The sequence below is a fragment of the Eulemur rufifrons genome, chromosome 9 (genome assembly GCF_041146395.1).
Source record: "Eulemur rufifrons isolate Redbay chromosome 9, OSU_ERuf_1, whole genome shotgun sequence".
Classification (NCBI taxonomy): Eukaryota; Metazoa; Chordata; class Mammalia; order Primates; family Lemuridae; genus Eulemur; species Eulemur rufifrons.
In genome coordinates, this window is record NC_090991.1 from 5,284,596 (window position 1) to 5,312,326 (window position 27,731).

The 27,731-nt window shown below is 46.1% G+C and overlaps 1 protein-coding gene across 3 annotated transcripts in view; it reads right to left on the reverse strand.

Moving 5' to 3' along the window:
* Positions 1–27,495, reverse strand: part of SHMT1 (serine hydroxymethyltransferase 1) — a 32,152-nt gene extending 4,657 nt beyond the window's left edge. The window contains exons 1-11 of one of the 3 annotated variants that reach the window (XM_069481946.1): positions 27,366–27,495; positions 22,159–22,273; positions 21,120–21,265; positions 13,676–13,791; positions 13,142–13,302; positions 7,531–7,612; positions 6,825–7,037; positions 5,021–5,137; positions 3,344–3,466; positions 945–1,061; positions 321–431 (exon numbers count right to left, since the gene is read on the reverse strand). In XM_069481946.1, the coding sequence (XP_069338047.1) occupies positions 321–431; positions 945–1,061; positions 3,344–3,466; positions 5,021–5,137; positions 6,825–7,037; positions 7,531–7,612; positions 13,142–13,302; positions 13,676–13,791; positions 21,120–21,265; positions 22,159–22,254 (1,282 nt within the window). In that variant the 5' untranslated portion in view covers positions 22,255–22,273; positions 27,366–27,495. Of the gene's footprint in view, positions 1–320; positions 432–944; positions 1,062–3,343; positions 3,467–5,020; positions 5,138–6,824; positions 7,038–7,530; positions 7,613–13,141; positions 13,303–13,675; positions 13,792–21,119; positions 21,266–22,158; positions 22,274–26,692; positions 26,746–27,342 lie in introns of those variants that run through there. The other 2 variants (XM_069481947.1, XM_069481948.1) reach the window with 2 other exon arrangements.
* Between the last annotated feature and the right edge of the window lie 236 nt (positions 27,496–27,731).

The following is a 27,731-nucleotide window of genomic DNA, read 5'->3' on the forward strand; positions in this document are numbered from 1 at the left end:
AGACACAAATGAGTCCCCTCTGGGCCCATCCCAAGCCACATGCCTGGAGTGGGCAAGGGTGGCTGAGAGCCGAGGCACGGTTACAGCTGGGGAGCATGAGAGCACTCGGCCCCAGCGTTCGCCTTAGAAATGGGTCTTGCATACACCCTTCCCGGGCAGACAAAACCTCAGGCGAGCGATGTGCTTAAGTGGTTTTTGCTGTCTCCCGCCCCAGCACTCAGCCTTGCCACAGAAATGTCCTTCAGTGGTCTCAACTACTGTCACAATCAAACTTCCACACACAAGAAAGATGTGGCAAACTTCCAAAATTTTATCCTCACCTCTGTGAATAAAGTGGGCTACTTTTTGAAAGTCTTTTTCCGTAAGTCCTCGGGATGTCAGTGCTGGGGTCCCTAGTCGCAGTCCGCTGGGCCGCAGGGCGCTTCTGTCACCTTCAAGATAAATAGGGCTCTGTCCCTAAGCTGCACTCAACTCACCACTGTGACCGCTGTGCATTTAAAAAAGGACGTGAGCAAAAAAGAATGGGCCTGAGTATACTGGCTTGATCCAGCAAGAAGAGTACGACTGATTGAAAAACTAGAGATCAAACCCAAGGCAGGAGGAGGCAGAATCCTGTTTTGGCCATTCTGTTTCAGTAGTCCACTAAGTGGTCTTCTGTGATGTGTCCCTCACTCCTAAAAATGAGGTGAATATCTGTCTGGGTTTGAGATGTGTCACCTACATTTTATTAACAATCAACTGAGAAACGCATCCTCTGGTTTCAAGGGGCCCCCGCCTTCCCCATCCAATGACTGTACCACCTCCCAGGGCTCCATGTCAGTCTTTCCATTTCTACCTGCGGGCAGGGCCAGGACAGAGCCGAACACCTTCATCAGCTACAACCCTGGCCAGAAGCAATGCAGACGGGAGAGGTTGTGGAAGAGAAGACCAAGGAAGATTCTCACCTGGGCAGGTGTTCTTGTTGCAGGCAATAGAACAGGCTTCTAGCACCTTCTCAGCCCTTCCGCCATCTGTACCTTTGGAACGGAGATCCACGAGGATCAAATGGTTGTCAGAACCACCTGGAAACGAAGTTGAACACACAGAAATGCAGAAAGCTGACTCTATCTGGGTGAAGGAATCTTTCCCTAGGAAACGAGGGCAGGGGTGCAGGAGGCCGGAGAAGAAAGGTGAGCACACCATGTGGCCTAGAATTGTGGTCACCCATCAAAGAGAAGGTGCCCCAGCCTAAGAATGTGAAATAAGGGACACAGAACTTTCAAAAGCAGTAACTGAGGCGGGATGTGAGACTGACGGGTAACGTCCAGCAGCTGTTGTGGCACAGGCTGCCCCCTTCCATGATAGCATGACAGGTGCCAACACGGGCCTGAACCTCCTCTGGGGAAGGGACAGCTTGTTTGGACCACTCATGGCGTCTGTTTTCTCTGAAAAGTTCCTTAGGAATTTCCCAAGTGTCTCTGACATCGATCTGAAAGGTTCCTTCTACGGCAGCATCAGAGTAGTGGGCAGTGTTCAACCTGCCGTATCAGTGGGCACCAACCACATTCACTGGGCACGTGTTAGGTGCCAGACACTGTGCTGGCCTGTCGTGTATTTTATCCCAAGTCCCATGAGGCTGAGCACAGTATCAAAGTGCGAAGATGAGGTAGGGAGGCCAAGAGAGCTTTCTAGACCTGGCCCAAGGTCCCACAGGAGTCTTTACAGCCCCTGGATCCTCCACTCTGAAACTTCATTAAATCAGGGTACTGATGGGGGTAACAACAGTGTCCTCACCTCTGCCACGGGGTTGTTGCAGAGATGAGTTGAAAGACATGGATGAACTAAGTCAGTATCTTGGCTTTGGAGTCCCATGGCTAAGTCCACTTAATTTGCTGTGTGGCTTTAGTCAGGGAGCTCAACATTTTGGAACCTCAGATGCCCATTTGTTAAAGAACGACCAATAATTCCAAGGCTGTCAGGAGATTTAAATGAGATATTGGACATGGTACTCGCCACAGCGCCAGGCACAAAGCAGGTATTCACAACCGTTACGTATGCAATGGTCGGCAGCAGGAGCTCAGGAGCAACGGACACGGGGCGAGGGCAGACCTGGGGTGTGGGAAGGCGGAGGAGACGTGTTCTCCCTAGACTCACTGGGAGTCCTAGTGCTGGGGCTGCCAGGAGACGACTGTGGCCTAAGCCCTTGCAATGCCAAGGGTGGTTCCCAAACTACATCACCTGGGAGCTGCTTAGCAGCACAGCTCCCACCCCAGACCTGCTGCGTCAGAATCTGCATTGCAACAGGACCCCAGGGGGTCACATGCACATCCAAGTTTGAGAAACAGTGACCTAAGGGGCCCTGAAGGTCACAGTCCACACTGGGACTTCCGGGGCTTCATTATGTGAAGATGTGGAAGATGGAGAAGAAAGAATAGACAGGAAGTGAAGTAGAATATAAAAGAGGGTATAGCCAGGACTACTGAGAAGAGGGCACTTGCCCAGCTAGCCTTGGCCAGCTCTGCCACTCATGGACACAAGGGTTGGTGGGAGCCCCACTCCACAGACCGGGGGGCCTGTGATCCACACAAAGGGTCAAGGGCAGGGTGCAGGGAGTGGGCACCCAGGTCTGCAGATACCAGGACCTGTCTTCCTGGACCACACCTCTGCTGGCACGTACAGCAGCCTCGTGAGCCTAGGAACGCAGCCACCCTTCCTCAGGATAATCGAGAACATTGCCTGCCAGGAAGACGTGTCACCCCCGTGGAAACCTGCAGTGACTGGGAGGTGGACAGCACTGCCGAGCAGCCTCCCCTGGAAAGTGCACCTCACCTGCGGTCAGTCAGCCCAGGACTGGCTGCGTTTGAGCAAACATGGCCACAGCAAGCCAGCTCTCCGGGAACATGCAGCAAACCAAGAGGCTTCCCGGCCAGTGGGGAGGGCCTGCTGCACCCCACCTCAGCAGGGCAAGAGGCACTTCGAAGCACAGCACAAGGAAGGTGCTGGTCCTGCCAGGATCAAGTCTGGGCTCTGCCACCTACCAGGGCTGTGACCTGCAGCCCAACCTCTCTTAGGTGAGCCTCGAGTATCCTGCTGCAGAACCGTTCTGAGGACGTGCAGTCCTCACGCTGGTGACACATGGCAGCTTCTATTCTGATCATCTGTGGCCCACCTGACGGGGCAGCTGGCATGGCATGCTCTGAGGGGATGCCGACCTCCTCCCAAGGTGGTCCTGGGTCATCACTGTCAAGGCAGCAGTGCCCGGGGCCACTGCCCTATGGGGCCAACATCCCGATCATCAAACCAAGGAGCAAGGCTTAATTCGACCAAGAGGAGAGCAGCTGCCGAGCACCAGTTGTGCCTGTACCTGTGACAATTTTGTAGCCCAGCTCCTTCAGGGCCTCAGACAGAGCCCTGCAGTTGGCCACCACCTGGTGCTGATAGACTTTAAATTCTGGAGTCATGGTTTGCTTCAAGGCCACAGCAACACCTAGACAGGGAGAGACACTGCGTCAGAAAAGCAGGATAGAAGCAAAGATGAGTCAAAAAAAATTACTCCTTTCCAAACTTCTATGCTTTTCAATGTCACCAAAAGGACATTATTATATTCTTCTCCAAAAAACCCCTACAAGTACTGGGCTAACCTTCCAGACCTTTATTGAAGAAGCCTCTTCTCTCTCAGGAACTGCTTTTGAGGTAACCTTTCTCATGGAAGTTTAGAGTTCATAACATTACCATCGCAACGCTTTTCCTACGCAAGATGGATTTGACAGTCCTTTTTAATCTTCATGTGTGAAAATGATTACTTAGCTGCCCTAACAGCTGATGTTTTGATCCCAAGTTAGGAAGATCTCTCGGATCAGAGCCCAGATGGGAGGCGTGGCCCTGTTCTACCCTGTACCTGCGTTCAGTCCTGAGGGCTGCTTAAAGGCAAAATGATACAGGCGATACACTATGACTCCCCCAGTGTACACAGGGTAGTTTAAGACCTTGGTACGTTTTGGGGACACTCAAACCTACACTGTGAAACATTCTTCCAGAGCTGCTGAGCTCCTTAAGGTCAATGAACTCGTTATCTGAAGGAGAATGGAGGAGGATGCAAAGTCTACACGCCCGAGTCTGGCACAGAGCCTCCAGTCAGTGCTGTGGAAACAACCAGAAAGGGCCCAGAGTGGCTGGGGACCAGGTGGTCCCAGCATCCCAGAGTTGAAACCGTGGATGCTGAGTGTGTAGGCGTAAGGAGAGAACACAAGAACGAGGACCCCCGACACCGCCCTCCTTGTTTCCTCTTTGGAACTGCTAGTGCATCTCCTGACCCAGAAGTCACAGCTTCATTCCGAGCACCGTGGTAGACAGTGGGATGACCCTGAGATCGGCACAAATATCCTAAGAGAGCCTGCAGGGCAGTCATGGAACTCGACCCTGGAGTCACCAGTGTGGCACCATGTTAAGAGGGAGGGTCACCCCCACAGGCCAGGGCCCATCATGGGAGAGGGGCTCGTCCTGTGGGGTCTAGACACGAATCTCCCTCACCCTTGCTGTGCCCTCGTCTGTCAGGTTCCTTCCCTGCTGTTTCTCAAAGAGGGCTCCACACACTTTACAAACTGGCCTGACCCAGCTTTGCCTCCAGGTGGCCGTACATGTGGAGTGGCCACCACTTCCCTCCTGTCCCCACCTGACACCAATCTCAACTGTCTCCCTTTTCTTCTGTTAGCATCTCCTGGACAAAACGGTCCTCTAGTTCAGGGGTCTCCAACCTACGGTGAATCGTATAATTATTTCATTATCCATTATATTGTAATGATAATAGAAATAAAGTACACAATAAATGTAATGCGCCTGAATCATCCCAGAACCATCACCTCCCCTCCCACCTCCACTCCTGGTCTGTGGAAAAAATGTCTTCCATAATAACAGTCCCTGGTGCCAAACAGGTTGGAGAGTGCTCCTCTAGTTGACTCCCCAGCATGGAAGTCCTGGAACCTGCTTTTTGGAGATGGGAATTAGGGCCCCGGGATGAGCACGGCAGGAGATGATGGTTTACCAGCAATGGCGTGGTTGTGGGGCCCTCCCTGCAGGCCTGGGAACACAGCAGAGTTGATGAGCGACTCCAGGTTGTATAGAATCTCCTTGCCAGTCTTGGGATCCACACTGTGCACTCCTGGACAAAGAAAAGCATCAGAATGGGCCCCTGCAGGCTGTCCCGTTTTCTCCCTTTTGGGGCTTGAACCCAGACTGGCTACGGGAGCGTCAAGGGCCTGCCCGGCCTGTACTCCTGGCTGTGCGGAGAACTGGCCTGTGCTGCAACCGGACACAGGGGCTCTTGCTTCCCGAGGGCGGACCAGCGTTCTTGTTCTTGGGAACAGGGAGACCGTGTATGGCTCTGGCTGAAATGCTGTCCCAGCACCTCAACTGAACACCTGCCTCCTCTGATGGCATCTCTGCTTAACAACATGACTATAACAAGGCCTTAAAAATGAAAGGACAGAAATTTCTCCACTGAGACTAACAAAGAATATGCCTTGGGCCATATTTCCTTGAAGTGTCTGAGATGACCTCTTTGAAGGAGACAGTACTCATTTGGCTATATATGGGGAATGAAGTTCCTTTCTGAGAAAAAGTTAATAATCAGTAATAATAACTACTATTCAGTAATAATCAGCAACAACTAGTATTTATATAGAGCTTCTTGTGAACCAAAAACTACTCTAAGCACATTACATAAATTAATGTATGTTTACATTACATACATACATGTATGTATGTATGTATGTTTACATTACATACATACATGTATGTATGTATGTATGTTTACATTACATACATTTGGAGTGCTCAAAATAGCACTCCAAAGGGACAGGTAATGTATTATCACCCTGGAGGTGAGGAAATGAGGCGCAAAGAGGTTGCGGCCAGGCCAGGACCACACAGTGGGTAGCGGGTGTGCGACAGAGCCAGGATTTGCTGACCCTCTGGCTCCAGAATCCATCAGCACTGGGTCAACACCCAGCAGAGAAACACAAACGTCTCCTGGGCAGGTGGGAATGGCCACCTGCCTCATAAACATCAACACAGCTAAAAGAGGTCCCCAGAAGAACACAGAAGCAACAGGGTCTGAGAAACTGCGTGAGCACATGGCTGCGTCCAGCCCCAGCCGGGGCCTGGACAGGGACCCCCTGCATCAGGGGTGAGAGCACTGCAGCCCCCTGAGCAGCCTGCTTCTCTGCTGACCCAAGGGTGGTGCATCAGGTCTTGCCATGGGCCGACTGCAGATCGCACCACTAATGGGCTTTCCTAGGTGTGGGAATCCCAAACAAGGGGAGTGCCTAGAGGTGGGCTGTAAGTACTGAAAAGAGAAATTTCTCACAAAAACATCTAAATTTGTATTCAGGTTTCTGTATCAGTGTCTTGTAGTTTGATTACTGTTAGTCTTTCTCTTTTAGAAATATGGAAGTTCACCTGAACAATGCTGCATTGTGAGGCCTCCCGGTAACCCCCAGCCAGCCATGCACACCTTCCTTTCTCTCAGACACCTGCTCTTCAGGAGAGGGTAAGTTGTGCAAAAGGCCACTGGCAACCATCACCATTCCAACACCAAGCAGCTGCTAATCCCCTTGCTGCCTTCCTAGGACCTGGACATACAGGAATGAAGCAAGAGCTGTGGCTCAGGGCTTCCTTCTAGATCCTTTCTGTAAAGCCTGCCACTGCTCCTTCCTAAGCAGCTCTCTAAAGCACTGGCGTCAGGCTCCCAGGTCAGAGCTGTTCCCAGCTCCCTCAACTGAATCTGAACCTCTGCAGGAGAAATGTAAACCATGGTTCCCGTCTGTACCCAACACTCAGGGGCAAACCTCTCCTGTAGTAGATCATGCCAGCTCGGCAGCCTCTCAAGGTCTTGTGGGTTGTGGTGGTCACCACGTGGCAGTGTTCAAAAGGGGAGGGCACCACACCAGCCGCCACCAGCCCACTGATGTGTGCCATGTCCGCCATGAGATACGCCCCATTCTCATCTGCAATCCTCCGCAAACGTGCGTAGTCCAGGTTTCGGGAGTAGCAGCTGGTTCCTGAGATAGGAAAGGTGACACAGTTGAGTCAGAGATGTACACAGACCAGCTGAGTTGGCTTCAGTGCAAATCTGCCAAGTGGCCTCTGGCTATGCATATGTGAAAGCCTAGAGATTTGCCTCCCTAAAATCTCTGAGAACAGAAATGGAGAATGTCCTAGAAAAACATCTTTGTGCTAAAGGCAGCCTCTCTGGATCTGCCTCTTCAGTATCATGGTGGTTGGGATGGCCCCCACTATCGTTACCAGCCCAATCAATCAGGGATTGACATTTCCATGCTTCCCTGAGAACAGTCTCAGATCTTATTCCACATAACACTAATGGTGGCAAACCTCTACCCTGAAAGAAAAGAATCCACTCTGACCCAAGAAACTCAGCTCTCCAAGGCAGAAACTAGCAGTCAGCTATGTCAGGGCGAGAATATCTTTACACGTCATTCTGTAAGAGGCAAGGGCACTGCTGCTGAACAAGGTCACTTTCCACCCGCCCATCACCTGCGATGATCAGCTTTGGGTGGAAGAGGCGGGCGTTCTCCTCCAGCTGGTCATAGTTGATGTAGCCAGTGTCTGGGTTCACCTGCGGGATGTCAGGGAGTCACAGCTCAGGCTACTTCCTCTAGCAAACTGTGCCTCCTGCCCTCCCACTTGAGCTCGCTCCACCCGCCATGACAAGAGGAAAGATGTCCTAGATAAGGACTTGAGGGTGAGAAAGGCTACCGGTGTACTCAGCTTACACAAGTGGTATAGATGACCAAGTATTGCTCAAGGCCCATGAGACCCTGAGGAGTCCCAGGGGGAAGAGTGAACCCTGTCTCTGGGGTAATACCCTTTCATGAGAAGGAACCAGAATCCCCTGCAGAATGAAATAGATGCAACAAATAGACACCACACAAAGCAGACTAAAACACGTTACCTTCAGAAACAAGACAAAAATGCCTGCTAATACCACTTCTATTCCGAGTATAATGAGGCAAGAAAAAGAAATAAAAGGCTAAGGATAAAAAAAGAAGAAATTTTAAAAACTGACATTACTCACAGACAACATGATTATATAGCTAGAAAAGCTACAAGACTCTAGAGGCAAACTGTTAGAACTAGGTGAATTCAGCAAGGTCATTGGATACAGCATTGAAAAACAAAAATCGATTATGTATGTGTATATAAGCAAAAAGAAAATAGAAAATGAAATTTTAATAATATCATACCAAAAACCATAAAATATCCAATGAAAGATGTATAAGACCTCTACCAAAACATTATTAAGAGAATTTTTGTTTTTTTTTTGAGATAGAGACTTACTCTGTTGCCCGGGGTTAGAGTGCCTTGGCGTCAGCCTAGCTCACAGCAACTTCAAGCTCCTGGTCTCAAGCGATCCTCCTGCTTCAGCCTCCCGAGCAGCTGGGACTACAGGCATGCACCACCATGCCCGGCTAATTTTTTCTATATATATTTTTAGTTGGCCAGATAATTTCTTTCTATTTTTAGTAGAGACGGGGTCTCGCTCTTGCTCAGGCTGGTCTCGAACTCCTGACCTTGAGCGATCCACCCACCTCGGCCTCCCAGAGTGCTAGGATTACAGGCGTGAGCCACCACGCCCAGCCTATTAAGAGAAATTTTAAAAAACTTGAAAAGTTATGGTAATTAAGGCAGCAAGCCTTTGTGAAAAGGCAAACAATCTAACTGATGGAACAGAGAGAGCCTATAAACAGAACCCTCATGATACAGGTCATCACATGGATGATAATGGTGACACCGCAGTGCTATGGGGAGAGGATGGCCTTTCCAATAAATGGCACCAAGTCACTGGATATCCATATGGACAAAAATGTGATCTGGACGCCTTACACCACACACAGAGATCAACTCCAGACCCAGCAATCCCACTTCTGGGCACACAGCCTAGGAACTTGCAGTCTGTTGAAGACACAGCTGCACTACGATGTTCACTGTAGCATTATTCACAATAGCCAAGGTATGGAAACAACCTGAGTGTCCATCAATGGATAAATGGATAAAGAAAATGTGGTATATAGACACAATGGAATACTATTCAGCCTAAAAAAAGAAGAGATTCTGTCATTTGCAACAACATGGGTGAACATGGAGGGCATTATGTTAAGTAAAATATGTCACACACAGAAAGACAAGTACTGCATGATCTCACTTATAACTAGAATCTAAAACAATCAAACTCACAGAAGATGAAAATAGCATGGTGGCCGGGGGTGGGAGGTAGGAATGGAGAGATACTGAGCAAAGGGCAAAGTTACAGTTAGAAGGAATAAATGATAAGTATTTAAGGAAAAAGGATATGTTAATTAGCTTGATTCAATCATTCCACACAGTATACATATGTCATAACATTACTGTGCATGCCACAATTATATATAATTTATCAAAAAATAAAATTAGCCTGGGCGTGGTGGCTCACACATGTAATCCTAGCACTTTGGGAGGCTGAGGTGGGAAGATCGCTTGAGGTCAAGAGTTCCAGACCATCCTGAGCAAGAGTGAGACCCCGTCTCTACTAAAAATAGAACAATTAGCCTGGTGTGGTGGCATCCACCTGTGGTCCCAGTTACTCGGGAGGCTGAGGCAGGAGCATTGCCTGAGCCCAGGAGTTTGAGGTTACAGTGAGCTATGATGACGCCACTGCACTCTAACCTGTGCAATGGAGGGAGACCCTGTCTCAAAAAACAAACAAAAAAAATAAATTAATTAAAAAAAAGAAAGACATCAATTCCAGATGGACAGCAGATCTAAATATTAAATGTAAAACAATTTTTTTTTAGCAACACATTTCCTAGAAAGTTCAGTTTATTAAAGCTCTGAAACAGGTCAAGCTGAAGCAAACATGACCAAAGTGGAGCATGGCAGGGAAAACTTTGGGGTCTGGGATGTGGGAGGCCTCTGGGGAGCAGGTAGGGAGAGAAACTTCCTGTCCCAAAACCACTACCCGCAATCTTCCTCCCTCATCCGCTTGGCTCCACCAGCAACTACCAGCACACCTGCAGTGAAAGGTTTCGGGTCTGGTAGTCTTTCCAAATAAAAAAGGCACTTACAATCCAACACAATTATAGAAGCATGTGTGCAAGGTTACAGGAACTGAGGCCTCAGCTAGAGAGTCAGGTTGAAAGATGATCTGTGGTTGTTTTGTATGTTTTGCTTCAAGGGTGTGCACTTGGCAAAGAAACTGCTATCCCGATAAAATATCAACAACTGACTCCCAGTAAAAAAATGGATGTAATTCTAAACATTTTTTTTAAAAGCCGTAATTACAAAAAAAAAAAAAAATCTGTGTTGCTCTCTTCCACATTTTGCTTTTTAAACTTGTAGGGGTTTTAAAAGTTTTTCTTGTTTTTTTAAATCTTGAAAATGAGACAATAGAATAATTCCTGGAAGAATTCACAGGCATTTATAACAAACTGCGGCGAAGGGGTCAGAGCAGTGCAGAGGCCTGCAGAGAGGAAGGGAGTCCCCCTCAGTGACTTAGGACCAGGGAGGGGGAGAAATTCTCTAGTCACAGAGGACAAGCTGGGAGCAGGGACGCAGGGAGGACTGGATACAAAATAGAAGGGCGGTGTCACTGCTGCTCCACAGAGAAAAATGAATGTCTGGCTCTGTGTGGGTGTGGTAGGGGCTGAAGGCAGAGATGGATGGGTGGCCCTGGGAGGCCCCCTGACCAACCCCACAGCCTGGATAATATGAAACTAATCAGGAATGGCTCATCCAGCCAATCAGGTCTGTCTCCTCCTCCTGCCCACAGAGGGTGGTGCCCACTGCACCCCTGCAGTGGGTGAGCTGTGCCTCCTGCTGTATAAACTGCCCAGGGTCCCAGCCCCCACCCCCCACTGCGCCCAAGGGGCTGCAGCCTGCACAGTGCACATCAAAGATGGGGCTGGCCAGAGGGAAATGGGCACAGGACTGAGCTTCCAAATGCCTGGAACAGGCTCCTCAGGAATAAAGGACACTGGCCTGAAAAGCATGAGTAAGGCTGCCCAAGGCCTCAGCTAAGGCTCTAAATAGCTAGTCAGAAAACACTCTCTGTCACAAGTCTGTGATGAAAAAAGTGTGGAAACTGGCTTTTATGTTCTAAGTCCAAATACAAAGTATCTTGTTACTACTGTCCCAAGTTTCAAAATCCATCTTCGGCCAAGTGCGGTGGCTCACGCCTGTAATCCTAGCACTCTGGGAGGCCGAGGTGGGAGGATTGCTTGAGCTCAGGAGTTCGAGACCAGCCTGAGCAAGAGTGAGACCCTGTCTCTACTAAAAAAAATAGAAAGAAAGCAGCTGGACAACTAAAAATATATAGAAAAAATTTGCTGGGCACGGTGGCGCATGCCTGTAGTCTCAGCTACTCGGAAGGCGAGGCAGGAGGATTGCTTGAGCCCAGGAGTTTGAGGTTGCTGTGAGCTAGGCTGACGCCACAGCATTCTAGCCCAGACAACAGAGTGAGACTCTGTCTCACAAAAAAAAAAAAAAAAAAAAAAAAAAAAAATCCATCTTCAAGGCCAGCCTTGGCCAATGAGGAGATCTGTGACTACAAACACCTAGGCTGTCCATGAGAAGAAATGAAAGTCCACTTGCACAAAAGAACACATGGGAAATCACTATAATTGAGACAAAGGCTGAGTAAACACAAAATCAACAACAAGCAACAAAGACCACGGAATGCCAAAAAGGATGCTGGCTTGATTTCCTTAAGAGAATAAAATGTGTCTGATGTTTAGCCAAACATAAAAATGCATGACTACGTTTTTATCAAGGTAACAAATACGAAGCTAACCAGGAATGGCACATATGACAACAAAGAACATGAAAAGGTGGTTTCTGGACATTCAGAAGAATCACCAACACTGGACAATAAAAGAATAAGCAAGTTACCTCTTTCCTGCCTATCATCCTTCACCTCTATAAATAAATCACCATGCCTCACACGAGCCTACACATCTTCTGTGCATTTTTTGACCCAATCGTTTATATACATAGGGTCTCCCACAAAACAAATATTTGCTTGGGGCCCTGCACACCCTACTGTTATCCCTGGGCACTGGTTCTGATGGTGCTGGTTCCACTCCTGGGCACACTGCTATACTGGCTTCAGCTGGCTGAGGACAAGTCTGGGAAGTGGGGTGGTGATCGGGTGTAGGGGTTGAGCCATACAGATGCTTCTTGATCTATGTGGGACTACATCCCAACAAACCCATCGCAAGCTGAAAATATCATTAAGTCGAAAACATCGTAAGTTGAAAATGCATTTAATATACCTAATCTACTGAGCATCACAGGTTAGCCTGGCCTGTCTTAAACATGTTTGAAATACTTACATTAGCCTGCAGTTGGGCAAATCTATCTAACACAAAAGCCCATTTTATGATAAAGTGTTGAATATCTCATGTAACTTATTGAATACTGTACTGGAAGTGAAAAAAAGAATGGTTGCATGGGGACTCAAGGTACGGTTTCTACTGAATGTGTATCGCTTTTGCACCATCATAAAGTGGAAGATTAGTAAGTCCAACCACTGTAAGTCGAGGACTGTCGGCACCCATTATAGCCACCATCTACAGGCAGGAGCTGGCTCTAACCCGACTGTGGAGGTCTGTGGCTATTCATGGTGGCACTGCAAGTATAGGTGCTGGGGCCAGGGATGTTGCTGTCCCCTGTAGCTACTGCGTCCTTGCAGCTGCTGGTCCACAAGGGTTCCCAGCAGTGATGTCACAAGGTGAGGGCAGAGCTGCTGAATTGGCAGCTGCTGCTGGGGGTCCAGCTGTGGCTGACCTGCTGCTGGGAGTTGTTATTCCCCAGGGGTTGCTGCCCCCGTGGATCTGGGGTGGCCACCACCCTTGCTGCATCTGAGCCCTCCCCAGTAGTTGCCTCCTCTCCCTGCAGCCTCAGCTCAGACACTCATCTCTAGCCCAGATGCCCCCAGCAGGCCCTGAGAGCCCGAGGAGTCCCCAGAGCAGGGAAATGAAAAATGGTACAAAGCAGGGACTTCCTGTAGTGCCACATGAACAAAATCACTATACTTATCCTTACAGGTGTGGCCAAACATTGGAGGTCTTCTGTGGAAATGACGGCTATATAGAGAGAGACATTCTCTTACCTTATAGGGCATCGATTCAAAGAAGATGGATGTGGCAGAGATTTTCTTCTTGTCTGTCATGAACCCATGGGTCAGGTGGCCCCCATCAGGCAGGTCCAGGCCCATGATGCGCCCATGGGGTTCCACCAGGGCAGTGTACACTGCAAAATTTGCAGGGGAGCCTGAAATAGGTAGACCAGAAGAGATACGATGATTTCTACCTGAGGTACCAAGCAGCATCCGAGAACTTAGCCACTAGGTGTCCACCCAGGAGTGGAGAGAGCAGGCCTGGCCATCCTCGTGCCTTCTCTGAGCCCCAGGAGGTGCCCTTGCACTAGTCCACTCAAGAGTAGGTGTAGGGGAAGTTCAGAGACAATTGGGCACTGCCCAGGAGGGTGCAGAGCTGGGAGCCCCAGGGAAATGGAGAAGGACGCATGTGCCCAGGAGGGTATGGCTTATCTTGACCTTTATTTACAGGCAGTCCTTCTTAAAACTCTTCTTGGTGCACATCAGCCTAGGGAGACAGGCATGCAGGGGTCTGGACTTGGCAATCACCTGAGTAGGGCTGGACATTGACTCCCCAGCGCTGTGGGTCCAGATTATAGGCCTGCAGCGCTCGCTTCTGACAGAGTGTCTCCAGCTCATCGATAAACTCAGTCCCACCGTAGTATCTGTGGAAGGAGAGCAGGAGACTTAAATTCACTCTGGCCTCTGAAACTCTGTGCTTCATAGAGGCCAAAGAAGCTAAGGGATGAGACGGTGGAACACAAGTGGAGGGAAATAATGAAAAGAACTTGTTAGAGTGTGGAGGCTGAACTCAACATGATCAGTTTTTCCATCAACACCTCTGGAATCAAGTCAGGAGACCAAACCAGCTGTGGGACTTTGAACAACTATCTCATCTATGCAAAGAGAGGTTTCTAGCCTTGAAACGGAATGAAATCCTGTGACGTGCTACAACAGGGATGAACCCTGAAACCATTATGCTAGGTGAAATCAACCAGTTACAAAAACACAAAGCCTGCATAATTCCACTTAAATGAGGGATGTAGAGTAATCAAATTCACAGGGGCAAAAAGTATAGGTTGTTGCCAGGGCCAGGGAAGGACTGGAGAGTTGTTTTTTGATCTTTTTGCATTTCTAATAAAATTTTGTTTTCATTTAATTACATATCAAAATTTATCATATATTTATGTTTTTGATTATCTGTATACTAATAATAACTCAAGCTAGTAATTTTTAACTCTTAAATCTTATGGTCACAAAAAGCTTTAAAAATTAAAATATAAATATATATTTTTTTATTGTGGTAAAAAAACATAAAATTTACCACCTTAACCATTTTTTGGTGCACCGTCCAATAGTGTTAAGTACAGATGCTCCTCAATTTATGATGGGGTTATGTTCCAATAAGCCCATCATAAATTGAAAATGTCCTAACTTGGGCTAGGCAAGGTACCTTATGTCTATAATCCCAGCAATTTGGAGGCCAAGACGGGAGGATAGCTTGAGGCCAGGAGTTCAGGAGCAGCCTGGGCAACATAGTGAGATACCCGTCTCTATGAAAAATTTAAAAATTAGCAGGGTGTGGTGGCACACACTTGTCTGAGACGGGAGGATCACTTGAGCTTAGGAGTTCAAGGCTGTAGTGAACTAAGATTGAGCCACTGCATCCAGTCTGGGCAGAGCAAGGCCCTGTTTCTAAAAAAAAAAAAAAATCTTAAATCAAAAATACATTTAATACACCTGGCCTAACAAACATCATAATTTAGCCTGGCCTACCTTAAACATTCTCAGAACGATAAACATTAGCCTATAGTAAGGTAAATCCATCTAACACAAAGCCTATTTTATAATAAAGTATTGAATATCTCAAGTAATTAATCCTGTACTGAAAAACAGAATGGTTGTATGAATACTTGAAATATGGTTTATGCTGAATGCATGTCATTTTTGCACCATCGAACAGTTGAAAAACTGTAAATCGGATCATCATAAGTCGGAGACCACCTCAACATACACATTGTTACACAACAGATCTCCAGCACTTTTCATCTTTCAGAACTGAAACTCTATACCCATTAAACAACTCCCATTTCTCCCTTCCCCCAGCTATTTCTAAAAGTCTGACTACTTTAAATATCTTATATAAGTGGAATCATGTAGCATTTGGCTTTTTGTGACACGCTTATTGCACTTAGCATAATGTCCTTAAGGTTCATTCACAGTTGTAGCATGTGACAGGATTTTTTTTAAGGCTGAGTAATATTCCGTTATATGTTATGTGGTTATATGTATATACCACATTTTGTTTATCTATTATCTGTCAATGGATATTGGGGTTGCTTCTATCTCTTGGCTATTGGTGAATAACGCTGCAACAAACATGGGTGTGCAAATCTCTTTTCAAGACTCCATTTTTAATTCTTTTGGATATACGCCCAGAAGTGGAATTGCTGTGTCATATGGTAATTCTATTTTTAACTTTTGAGGAACCATGATATTATTTTCCATAGTGGCTGCAACATTTTACTTTCCTACCAACAGTGCACAAGGGTTCCAATTTTTCCACATCCTTGCAAACACATTTTATCTTTTGAGGTATTATCTCATTGTGGTTTTTTTTTTCATTGTGGTTTTAATTTGCATTTCCCTGATGATTACTGATGTTGAATTATTTTTCATATACCTATTGGCTATGTGAATGTCTTCTTTTGAGAAGTGTCTATTCCTCTGCCCATTCTTTAATCTAGCTGTTTTCTTGCTATAGTTTTTTGAGTTACTTATATACTTTGGACATTAACCCCATATCAGATGTTTGATTTGCAAATATTTTCTGTCATTCTGTAGGTTGTTTCTTCACTTTTGTTTCCTTTGCTGTACAGAAGCTTTTTAGCTTGATGCAATCTCATTTGTTTATATTTGTTTTTGGGGTCATATCCAAAAAATCACTGCCCAGAATTTTCTATTTTTTATTAGGTCATTAAATATGAAATGTCTAATTTTAAATCAAAAGTTTAGTTTATTGTATCTCAAATAAGAAGCAGTATAATTAATCAAAGTATGTGCCTAAACTATCGACACAGTTTTGCCATCTTAATGGTAGCTTATTTATGCCAGCAGCAAAGAAACCTGGAGAGCGAGTAGCAATGAAATCAAGAAAGGCACTTTCCACAGCTTGTTGAGAATTGAATATTTTTCCTTGCAAGAAGTGATCCAAAGCCTGGAAGCATTAGTAGTCAGTTGGTGCAAGGTCTGGTGAATACGGTGGATGATGGAGACTTTCCAAGTCTAGCTTCTGTTTGAGCAGCATTGTTTGTTGTGACATGTGGTCTTGCAAGATGATTGGCCTGATTCTATTGACCAATCTGCTACTTAATCTCAAGCATCCTTATCATTTCATCCAATTGGTTGCAGTAGTCATCCACTGTAATGGACTGACCAGGTTTCATGAAGCAGTAGCGGATAATACCAGCGCTGGACCACCAAACACATACCATTTGCTTTTTTTGATGAATATTTGGTTTTGGACTGTGTTTCAGCATTTCGTCTTTATCCAACCATTGTGCCAAACACTTGGGATTCTCAAGAATAATCCATTTTTCATCACATGTAACAATAATATGTAGAAATGGTTCGTCTTTATGTCATGACAGCAAAGAAAAACAAGCTTCGAGACAATTTCTCTACTGATGCTTGTTTAATTCACGTGAAACCCATCTATCCAGCTTATTTACTTTGCCAATTTGTTTCAAATGGTCCAATATTGTTGGAATAGTAATGTCAAACCTTGCTAATTCATGCGTAACTTGAGATGGATTTGCTTCCACTACAGCTTTCAGTTCATTATCCACCTTGGTCTCAGGTCACCCACGTGGCTCATTTTGAAGATTAAAATCACCAGAAGGGAATTTCTCAAACCATCAATGTACTGTGCGTTCATTAGCCACATCCTTCCCAAAGACTTTATTGATATTTCCAGCTGTCTATGTTACATTGGTTCCATGACGGAATTCACATTAAAAAATAACACGAATTTTTGACTTCTCCATGGTTTCGCAAAAAACTGCTCTAAAAAACCCAAATGATAATCACAAGCCAAAACATGCATTTGAAAAAACGAGGATGTACCTTCACAATTAAAATAAAACAAGAAGTGTCAAAGTGAAATACCAGAGATATCAACTGTCAAACTTAGTACTTAAGGAAATCGAACAGTCCATACTTAATAACCTTAATAATAGTGGCCATCCTAATGGGTGTGAGGTGATATCTCACTGTGGTTTTGATTTGCAGTTCTCTAATGATTAGTGATGTTAAGCATCTTTTCATATGCTTATCGGCAGGGAGTTAAGTGTGTACAGTTTCATTTCTGCAAGATGAAAAGTTCTAGAGATAGATGATTGCACAACAGCGTGAACACATGTAATGCCACTGAGCTGTACACTGAAAAATGGTTATAATAGCAAATTTTATGTTATGTATATTTTTATTTTATTAATACCACAGTAAGAGGGAGTTTGCATTGAACTGTACATTTTATATGGGTTAATTATACAGTACATGACTTATGTCCCAAAACTATTATTATTATTATTATTTTTTTTTTGAGACAGAGTCTCACCCTGTTGCCCGGGCTAGAGTGCCATGGTGTCAGCCTAGCTCACAGCAACCTCAAACTCCTGGGCTCAAGCAATCCTCCTGCCTTAGCCTCCCGAGTAGCTGGGACTACGGCATGCGCCACCATGCCCGGCTAATTTTTTCTATATATATTTTTATTTTTTTTTTTTTTTATTTTTTTTTTTTTTTTGAGACAGAGTCTCACTCTGTTGCCCAGGCTAGAGTGAGTGCCGTGGCGTCAGCCTAGCTCACAGCAACCTCAAACTCCTGAGCTCAAGTGATCCTTCTGCCTCAGCCTCCCGAGTAGCTGGGACTACAGGCATGTGCCACCATGCCCGGCTCATTTTTTCTATATATATTTTTAGCTGTCCATATAATTTCTTTCTATTTTTAGTAGAGGTGGGGTCTCGCTCTTGCTCAGGCTGGTCTCGAACTCCTGAGCTCAAACGATCCGCCCACCTCGGCCTCCCAGAGTGCTAGGATTACAGGCGTGAGCCACCGCGCCCGGCCTATATATATTTTTAGATGTCCATATAATTTCTTTCTATTTTTAGTAGAGATGGGGTCTCGCTCTTGCTCAGGCTGGTCTTGAACTCCTGAGCTCAAACAATCCACCCGCCTCGGCCTCCCAGAGTGCTAGGATTACAGGCGTGAGCCACTGCTCCCGGCCTCAAAACTATTATTTAAAAAATAAAGAAAAACACCAGGCATGGCAGCACATGCCTGTAGTCCCAGCTACTCTGGGAGGCTGAGGCAGGAGGACTGCTTAAACCCAGCCATTGGAGGTGGCAGTGAGCTATGATGACACCATTGTATTTTAGCTCAGGCAACAGAGCAAGACCCTGTCTCAAAAATAATAATAATTTAAAAGTTATAAAAATTAAAGAACAACAGGCCAGGTGCAGTGACTCATACCTGTAATCCTACCACTCTGGAAGGCTGAGGTGGGAGGATCCCTTGAGGAGTTCAAGACCAGCCTGAGCAAGAGCAAGACCCTGTCTCTACTAAAAACAGAAAACTTAGCTGGGTGTGGTAGCCTGTGCCTGTAGTCCCAGCTACTGGGGAGGCTGAGGCAGGCGGATCACTTGAGCCCAGCAGTTTGAGGTTGCAGTGAGCTATGATGATGCCACTGCACTCTAGCCAGAGTAACAGAGCAAGACTCTATCTAAAAAGAAACAAAAAAAACAAAAACACAGAACTTTGTTTCTAGGTTCATATCAGGCAAAGTCATTACTCTTAAATCAATATTGTTTGCAAATATTAACTTTGGCCATCAATAATGTTCCAAAAGATAAAGTCACATTATTAATATGATAATGAAAATCGGTAATAACTTTTAAGAGTCCTTTAACTTGAATAAATGACTTAATCACCTACATCTCTATTTAAGTTTTTAGTGCCAGTCTTATTTGGTTCAGCTAAATAATTAAAAAAATCACAGAATGAGTCTTAAAATCAAAAAGGGGTTTCACTAAATTAACTTGAAGGTCCCTTCCAGCCTTAAATTTCCAACTCTGTGACCAAAGAGGGTGTGGTCTCCACCAGGTTGAAGGAGAGCCCATGCCTAGGGATGACAGAATTATGGGCTATCAGGGCTACAAGGGGTCTTAGCAATGAACCATCTTCCAGGGCAGCAAACACTGGTGCTTCATGGTCACAGTGAGGCTCTAGTGCCCTGCTTGCCTCAAACTGACCCAGATGTTTGGACACTGGAAAGACCTTGTGTGTGCAGCCAGACACTGCCCGGCTAGACCCAGCCGTGTAACCTGGGGCTGACTCTTTCACCTACCTAAGTCCTTATCTTTGAAAGGGGGGTGATAATGGTGACTGCACAGTAATGCTGTAGAAGAAATAAAAACAGGGGATGTATGTGATCATATTCAGCCCAGTGCCTAGAACCCAGCACTTTATCACTTTAAGATGGTCTCCATTATGCAATCACTATTACTCTATTAATTGCTGAGAAATAAAAAAGCATTTTCAATCAAATTATGACTCTCCACCAATCGGATTTATCTTAGTTTCAGAAATGTTAAAATGTGAAAAAAATGCATACTTAGCATTGATAATATTCAGTAAGTGCATAGGGAAAGTGTCCCAGCTGCTGCACCTCTGACTGTGGATGGAAACTCAGTTCTGGACAACAGATTCAGAAGCCTGATTTTGGTCTGGAGTCCAACCCATGTTCTTCAAATCAACTTCCCCTACAAGCGATGAATACCCCTCATCCATGTCTATTCTCATCTGGACAGAACTCACAGAGAAGAAATGCTACTAGTGATTAATGGGTACCCTGCAGACAAAAATACACTGACATTTTGAACACCTCATGGGGGCCAGAAATCACCTACCTCACCGCTTTGCAGATATAGGAAACCTTATATTCACTGGGTGGGGAAAAAAGCCCAGAAGCCATCAGAGTACCTTCAATAAGATCAACTAGAGATGTTGGAATCTTTGAGACAGATTGGGCATGTGGTTGTTTTCCAACATCCAAAACCAATTCTCAGACACCAGCTGGGTGTCCAGCAATTGAATTCAATTCTGACACTAATTACTGAGTTAGTGCAAGCTCCACAGGTTACAGGTTCAGTCCCCCAGACTGCCCCCAGTTACCCCCTCAGGTTACCTGCACTTGTGTCCAACTTGGCTAGAAATTCAGCAGTTCCCACAACTCTCACTCAGGTTCAATAATTCATTATAACAACCCACAGAACTCAGGAAAATACTCTCCTTATGATCACCAGTTTATCATAACGGATACAACTCAGGAACACCCAAATGGAACAGATGCCCACGGCAAAGTACTAGTGCGGAATGCAGAGCCCAGGGTGCTCACCGTCACAGCATACCAATGTGTTTGCCACACAGTGACCTCTACAAAGCTCTCTAAATCTCATTCAAGTCCCCCTCTCCTCCCCAGTCAGGGTGAGTGGCTGAAAGTTCTAACCCTCTAATCATGTGTTTGGTTATTCTGGTGACCAGACTCTATGCTGAAGCTATCCAGGGGCCACACCCTGAGTCACCTGGTTAGCATAATCTCAGGTGTGGCTGAAATGGGCTTGTGATGAACAAAAAAAGACATACCAATTGCTCTGTAGATTCCAAGGGTTTTAGGGCTCTGTGGCAAGAACCAGGGACAAAGACCAAATAGTTATTTCTTATTATACCACAGTGTGAGAACATGTGGATTCCAGCCCCAGCTCTGGTACCTGTGTGCAACCCTGAGAAGTCTGAACTTGAGCGAGTCTCAGCTTCCCCAACTTTAAAATATGGGAATCTGGCTGTTTTCTGAAATTTTGAGATTGTTTGGAGTCTACACTGATTCAGTACTCCACATCACTGAGTCAGGAGAAGGCCTTTGAAGACATTTACATACCTCTGGCCTGGGTACCCCTCAGAATATTTGTTATTTAAGCAAGAGCCCAGGGCCTCCAAAACTGCTCGGCTGGTGAAATTCTCCGAGGCGATCAGCTCCAATCCGACCCTCTGCCGGTTACTTTCCTTCTTAATGATGTTGTAAACCTTATGAGAAGAAAACAGATGCTAGACATTTGGACATTTTAGTTTAAAATTTTGCTCTGATAAAAGCCATAACCTCCTAAAGAGAAAAGACACTATCACAGAATCATAGTGTGCCCTCAGAAGCAGACCATAACTCAAATAACCAAATTAACAAGACTCTTCTAACGCTTAAAGAATAGAACAAATCCTCTTCAAAGGTTTTAGCATCTGGGAAAAAAACTAATAGAAGTCAATGAATTAAGGAAAACAAAATGATTTAAGAGAAAATTATCTTTAAGTATCCCATGTAATTTTTATTTTACACCATTCTGTTATTTTTATCCCTATATTTCACGTTTATCCCTCCATAAACCTTATCGCTTGCTCCTCCTTCCTTAAAAAAAAATATACTTTGGCAAAAAGTAGAGACAGAGTAGATTAGTGATTGCCCAGGGTTGGGGAGTTTGGGGTGACTGCTAGTGGGGTCCAGGTTTTTTTTGGGGGGGATAAAAATGTTCTAAAATTGATTATGAACATACTAAAAACCACTGAATTGTATGGTAAGTAGAGGATAATTCAATACAGCTGTTATAAAAATAAACAAATAAATAAAGGTGCTTCCAGGTGTCTAGATAGACATACAGTCCCTGTGAACTATAAGGAAAAGGTCAAATCTCAGTGACCTTTCCCCTTCTCCACTTCCTCTAGAGCACACAGCACAGTGCTCTGCCCTTTGCAGAAACTCAGAAATTCTTTAAATTTACCCTCAAAGGACTTTTACCCACTGCCTCTAAATCCAGTATGCTTATATTAATTGCAAGGTTATCCCTAATAAAGTTAATTTATGATTAGAACAAGAGGTTTAAACAAAGGCCACCAGTATAAAATATTTGTGAAGACTCCACAAACCTCACCTCAATGTCGCTGTCCTTGAGAGGCTGTGCCAACATCTTATCATGTGAGGACCACAGGTCAGCATCCTTGTGGGCCCCGTTGACTGGAGTTGCCATTGCACTGGTTCAAAGGTGCCTAAAAAATGGGAAAACCACGTGTAGCTTCCAATATTAAATTTGGTCAATGCTCATCACAACCTGTTAGTTCTCCTGAATTGTTAAACTACCAACACATTTTTTTAGCCTTTCCCTCAGAATTGCTTGGTAAACACAAGCATATTCTATTTCTGTTCCACTATGTGGAACCTCTGATTCCTTTCTGAACTTCGATGTCAGCTCATCTTCCTCAGTAAAGAAAACTGACCCTGCTCTCTCCAACCCTGCCTACCCCCAGGCCCTTCCCTCTGAGGGCCTCCTTTCAACTAAACTTTTCATGGGTACAGCTCATCCTCCCAACTAAACTAAGTTCCTTGAAGGCACGAACTGTTGCTTTCTTTAAATCTCTCACAGTACCCGAGCACAGCCATACATGAAGAAGTAATATCTGCCCAATGACTGAACAGATGAATTGCTGACTTGAAACAATTCCACCAGCAGGAAACTGGTAGGTTCTCATAAAATGGTAAGAATTCCCTATTTTGTAACTTTTCAAAAGATTTTTCTGGACTGATACATAAGGTAATGATGAACAGGATACAGGCAGTTGGGATAATCTTTCCAGGATGACCACTAGTAGTATTTTATAAATAGCAACTTAACGCTACTGTACTTGACTAGTCAAAAAAAAAAAAAAAAAAAAAAAAAAAGGCCACTTAAGTACAGCAATATAGCACCTATTCCTTCAGTCTACACACATTTCTTCAGGCTCCAGGAAAGGGCAAATGGGAGTTTTGCTGTATGAAAGGCCCCTACTAGGCACTGAATTTAAGTTATTTCATTTTAATCCTAGCAACACTTTTTTTTTTTTTTTGAGATAGAGTCTCACTCTGTCACCCCAGCTGTAGTGCAGTGGTGTCTCATAGCTCATTCCATCCTCCAACTCCTGGGCTCAAGTGATCCTCCTTCCTCAGCCTCCCGAGTAGCTGGGACAACAGGCTAGCTGGGACTACAGGAGAGCATCTCTTTAAAAAAAAGTAGGAAATGCTCTGGGGAGGAGGGGGTAAGACAGGCAACAAACAAAAACGTGCACTAAATGGACAATGACAAACGGAGGTAAAAAATGGGGGTTGGGGGCCAGCAGGGCAAGCAGGGGCTCCTTTTAGGTAGCAGGGACAAGAGGCCTATTTGAGGAGAGGGTGTGTAGAGTGAAAAAGGGCCAATCATGAGGAGAGAGCCCATTTCCCAAGAGTGCACAGACCGTATAATTTGCCAAATTATAGCACATAACCATTAAAACAAACAGCCTAGTAGTCCTAAATCACAGCAATCCTTCTTTATCACTGGCAGAGCTAGTATAAAGAAACTATCAATAATCTTTAACCAGGAAATTCCTAATGGAGCTTTCAAAGCAGCCATTATTGGAACATAAGCCAGGGACACTTCTGCGGCCACAGTAGCACCACCTTGCTCAGACCCCGGGCAGCAAGGCTGGCCACAGCGAGTCCTTCAGCAGCCTTGAGAGTGAGAGCAGAGTGTAAAAGCCAACATCCACCCACTCGGCAGGGGCAGGTGGGAAAGCCATAAAAACATGCCATGGCCAAAACAGGCCCTCTGGTCCTACAACCCCACAGAGAAAAACTTCTCTTAAACATTACTCAAAGTTAAAAGGATTCAAAGGTGGCCAACAACACACACGGGATATTTCTTAACCACCAAATAACTGAAGTCCATTCAGAAAACTTCTCTAAGGGGGGGACACCTACAATTATTCTGGGAAAGGCATTCAGTTCAGCTCTAAGTCTCTACCTTCCTCCAGGACTGATTTCACTTCAGCGTAACAACTTGCAGGCCTCTTGCCCTCACTGCAAACCCTTTTTTGATCCTAGATGCCGATTCTGAGCCACAGTTACTTCCTAACCCTTGGTGAGAGCTGCCAGTGTGGCTGTCCCTGTCCTCTCGGTCCAGCAGCACCATCCCTGCTCTCATTACCCACCCACGCAGGGTCTTCTTCCTTGCATCCTGTTACTATTTAGGATCCAGTAAGCCCCCCAATCTGAATACACACTTAGCATCTTTTCTTGAGGTTGGCTGGAAAACATGCACAGTAACTTGAACTTCTCTCTCTCTTTTTTTTTTTTTTATTTTAGATTGTGATAAAATACACATAACCGAAAATTTACCATTTTAACCATTTTAAAATAAACAATCCAGTGGCATTAAGTACATTCTCATTGTCTAATCATCACATCATCTATCTCCAGAACTTTTTCGACACCTCAAATTGAAATTCTGTACCCAATAAACAAATTCCCCATTCCTCCCGCTGCCCAGCCCCTGGCAACCACTATTCTTTCTGTATGGATTTCATTATTCAAGTACTTGAGTGATTCCACACTCATGTAAGTGGAATCATACAATATTTGTCCTTTCCTGTCTGGCTTATTTCATTTAGCATCATGTTTTCAAAGGTCTTCCATGTGACAGAATTTCATTCCTTTTCAAGGCTGAATGATATTCTATTGTATGTATATGTCACGTTTTATTTATACATTCATTTATTGATGAACATTTGGATTGTTTTCACCTTTTGGCTACTGTGAATAATGCTGTTATGAACATTCTCATACAAATATCTGTTGCAGTCCTGGCTTTTAGTGCTTTGGGATATATACCCAGAAGTGGAATTGCTGGGTTATATGGTAATTCCATGTTTAATTAAAAATAAGTATTTTTGCCTTGGCCTTATTATTATTATTTTATTTTTGAGACAGAGTCTTGCTCTGTTGCCCGGGCTAGAGTGCCGTGGCGTCAGCCTAGCTCACAGCAACCTCAAGCTCCTTGGCTCAAGCAATCCTCCTGCCTCAGCCTCCCGAGTACCTGGGACTATAGGCAAGCACCACCATACCTGGCTAATTTTTTTCTACATATATATTTTTAGTCATCCAGATAATTTCTTTCTATTTTTAGTAGAGACAGGGTCTCGCCGTTGCTCAGGCTGGCCTCGAACTCCTGAGCTCAAGGGATCCTCCCACCTCGGCCTCCCAGAGTGCTAGGATTACAGGCGTGAGCCACCGCGCCGGCTGCCTTGGCCTTACTAGAGGTGGAAAAAAGAAAAAGAACAAAGAGAAGTTTCTGATATCTACGAGCTCTACTCCATTGCTATTAGCCTACAATGAATTCATTCATTCATTCATTCATTCAACAAACATTTACTGAGCAACTCCTATGTCCAGGCAGAGAGCTAGGCACTAAGAATAAAGGAGTTGATAAGACAGAGGCCCTGCTCTTAAACAAGTAAACAAGAAGTATACGGGATAATTTCAGGCAGTGATAATTGCTAGGAGGACAACAAGTGGGCGGGAGCTACTTTAGAAGGGGCCGTGGAAAGCCCCTGAGCTGAAATCTGAACAGTGGATAGAAGCCAAGCACAGGAGATCTGGGGTAGGAGCAATCTGGGCAGCGCAAACACCAAGCGCAAAGCCCAAGATAAGAAGCAGCATGACTTCCTTCAGATTTCAGTCGGAAATCAGGCTCAAGTCACTGAAGTCTGGGGAACAAAGCAAAGTCACAGGAGATGGGATTCAAAGGCCCAAGAAAAAGAGCAAGCACAGAACAGCTTTTTACCATGACAGTATACATTTTACGAGTTTCAAACTGTTTTCTAGAAACCTCTGCCTTATCCTGTTTCTCAACCTATCTGTGAAATCTGAAACTAACAACTAGAAAAGCCCAATTGGAGGTCATCGTTCCTCATGGAAACGAGCAGGGTATCTGACAAGCTGGACTCCTACAATTCTCCCACCGCCGCACCGGAGAAGTGCATGCTGAAGCTCACCACGGCAAGGCTGGTGGGGACAGCACAGACTCTGGGTTCAAATCCCACTCCGCCACTTAGGAATGTACCACCCCAATTACGGACAGCTCTATGTCTCAGTCTCCCAACATACAACACAGGGATGATGGGAGTTCTGAAGCTCCATGTGAGCGTTAAAACGAGACATCAGGCAGAAAGCACTCAGAATAGTGCCAAAGGATTCAAAAAAATTAGCAATTATTGTTATCAGAGAAACCTGGGAATTGCTTGACTCCAGGAGTTCCAGACCAGCCTGGCCAATAGAGTGAGATCCTGTCTCTACAAAAAAAAAAAATAAAAATAATGATAAAAAAAATTAGCCGGGCACGGTGGTGGACATCTGCAGTCCTGGGTACTTGGGAGGCTGAAGTGGGAGGCCGGTCTGAGGCCAGGAGTTCGAGGCTGCAGTGAGCTACGATCAGGCCGCCGCACTCCAGCCTGGGCGACAGAGCGAGAACCTTACAGAGGAGGAAACTGAGGCCGAGAGAGCTAATTCGTCTAAGGTCATATAATAATTAGGTGCCAGAATCTGCGCTCTGGTTTACCCTTAGTCGCCAAGCCTCTTCCCAGGACACTGCACTAAATAAAAACACAATTACCCACCTCCGTTGCATGTCCCCTCCAGTAAGGAATTTAAAACATGATTCTGTAAGAACCTAAACTGGTGTTTCCAGTCCAGCAACCGGCCGAGTGAGAGCACGGCATCTGTGCTGGCCTCAGCTGACCAGGGGACACGAAACTTCCAGAACCTTGAAGCACAGGCACTGGGCCAGGAACTTTGCGACGCAACGTTTGTCCCCTAGAACAGGGGGTGACAGACTGCGAGCAACCGGAAGAGCCCATCCCCCACAGGAACACACGCCAAAAGCAGAGCCCCCACACGTGTGGCGGTTAGGAGCGCGGGCTTTGAGAAGCAGGGCTTTGCCCCTTAAGGGGGCTCCTCTCTCCGGGCCTCGCCTTCTCCTTCTGCCAAACGGGAACGCTAGCACTGGGCTTGCGGCTGCGCTGGAGCGCGCCGAGTGGCCGTGCTTGAAACGAAAATGCTCGACGAGAAGGGTGCTCCGTGGAGAGCGGTGAGTTATGCCCAGTCAGCCTTCGCGTCCGGGCCGAGGCCACCACTCCTACCACTCCGACCGTGCCTGGGAACGGGCCGCAGCCCGGCGCCTCTCCCGTCACTCCGGCTCCACAGAGCGCGGGGAAAGCGAGCGAAGGCGGGAGACGCCGAGGCCTCGGGACCGAAGCCGGCCACCTACCGGAAAGGGCCCCGTGCACGCACCTAGCGACGCCTCAGTCCCATCAGACTCCCGGACACTGGGAACAACCGACACGCGCCAGCCGCGTGACCCACCGCTGCAGCCGCGCACCCCAAACTTGGCGCGCGCCAGCTCGCGCCCACTCTCTGCACTCCGCGCTCACCGCCCCCGGCCTGGCCCCGCCCCCGAAGGCGTCCAATCACAGCGCACAATCAGGCGGGCCCCGCCCCCAAACGCACCGGCGCTATTGGCTGCGCGGGGCGGGGGGCGGGGCTGGCTCCTCCCTCGCTTGGGAGAGTCCGCGTGGTGCAGCTGCTCACCTGGGGACAAGGACAGTTAGGACTGATCGGCTTTGGCTGCAGGCCAGGTTGGTGGGGAGACAGCGGGGA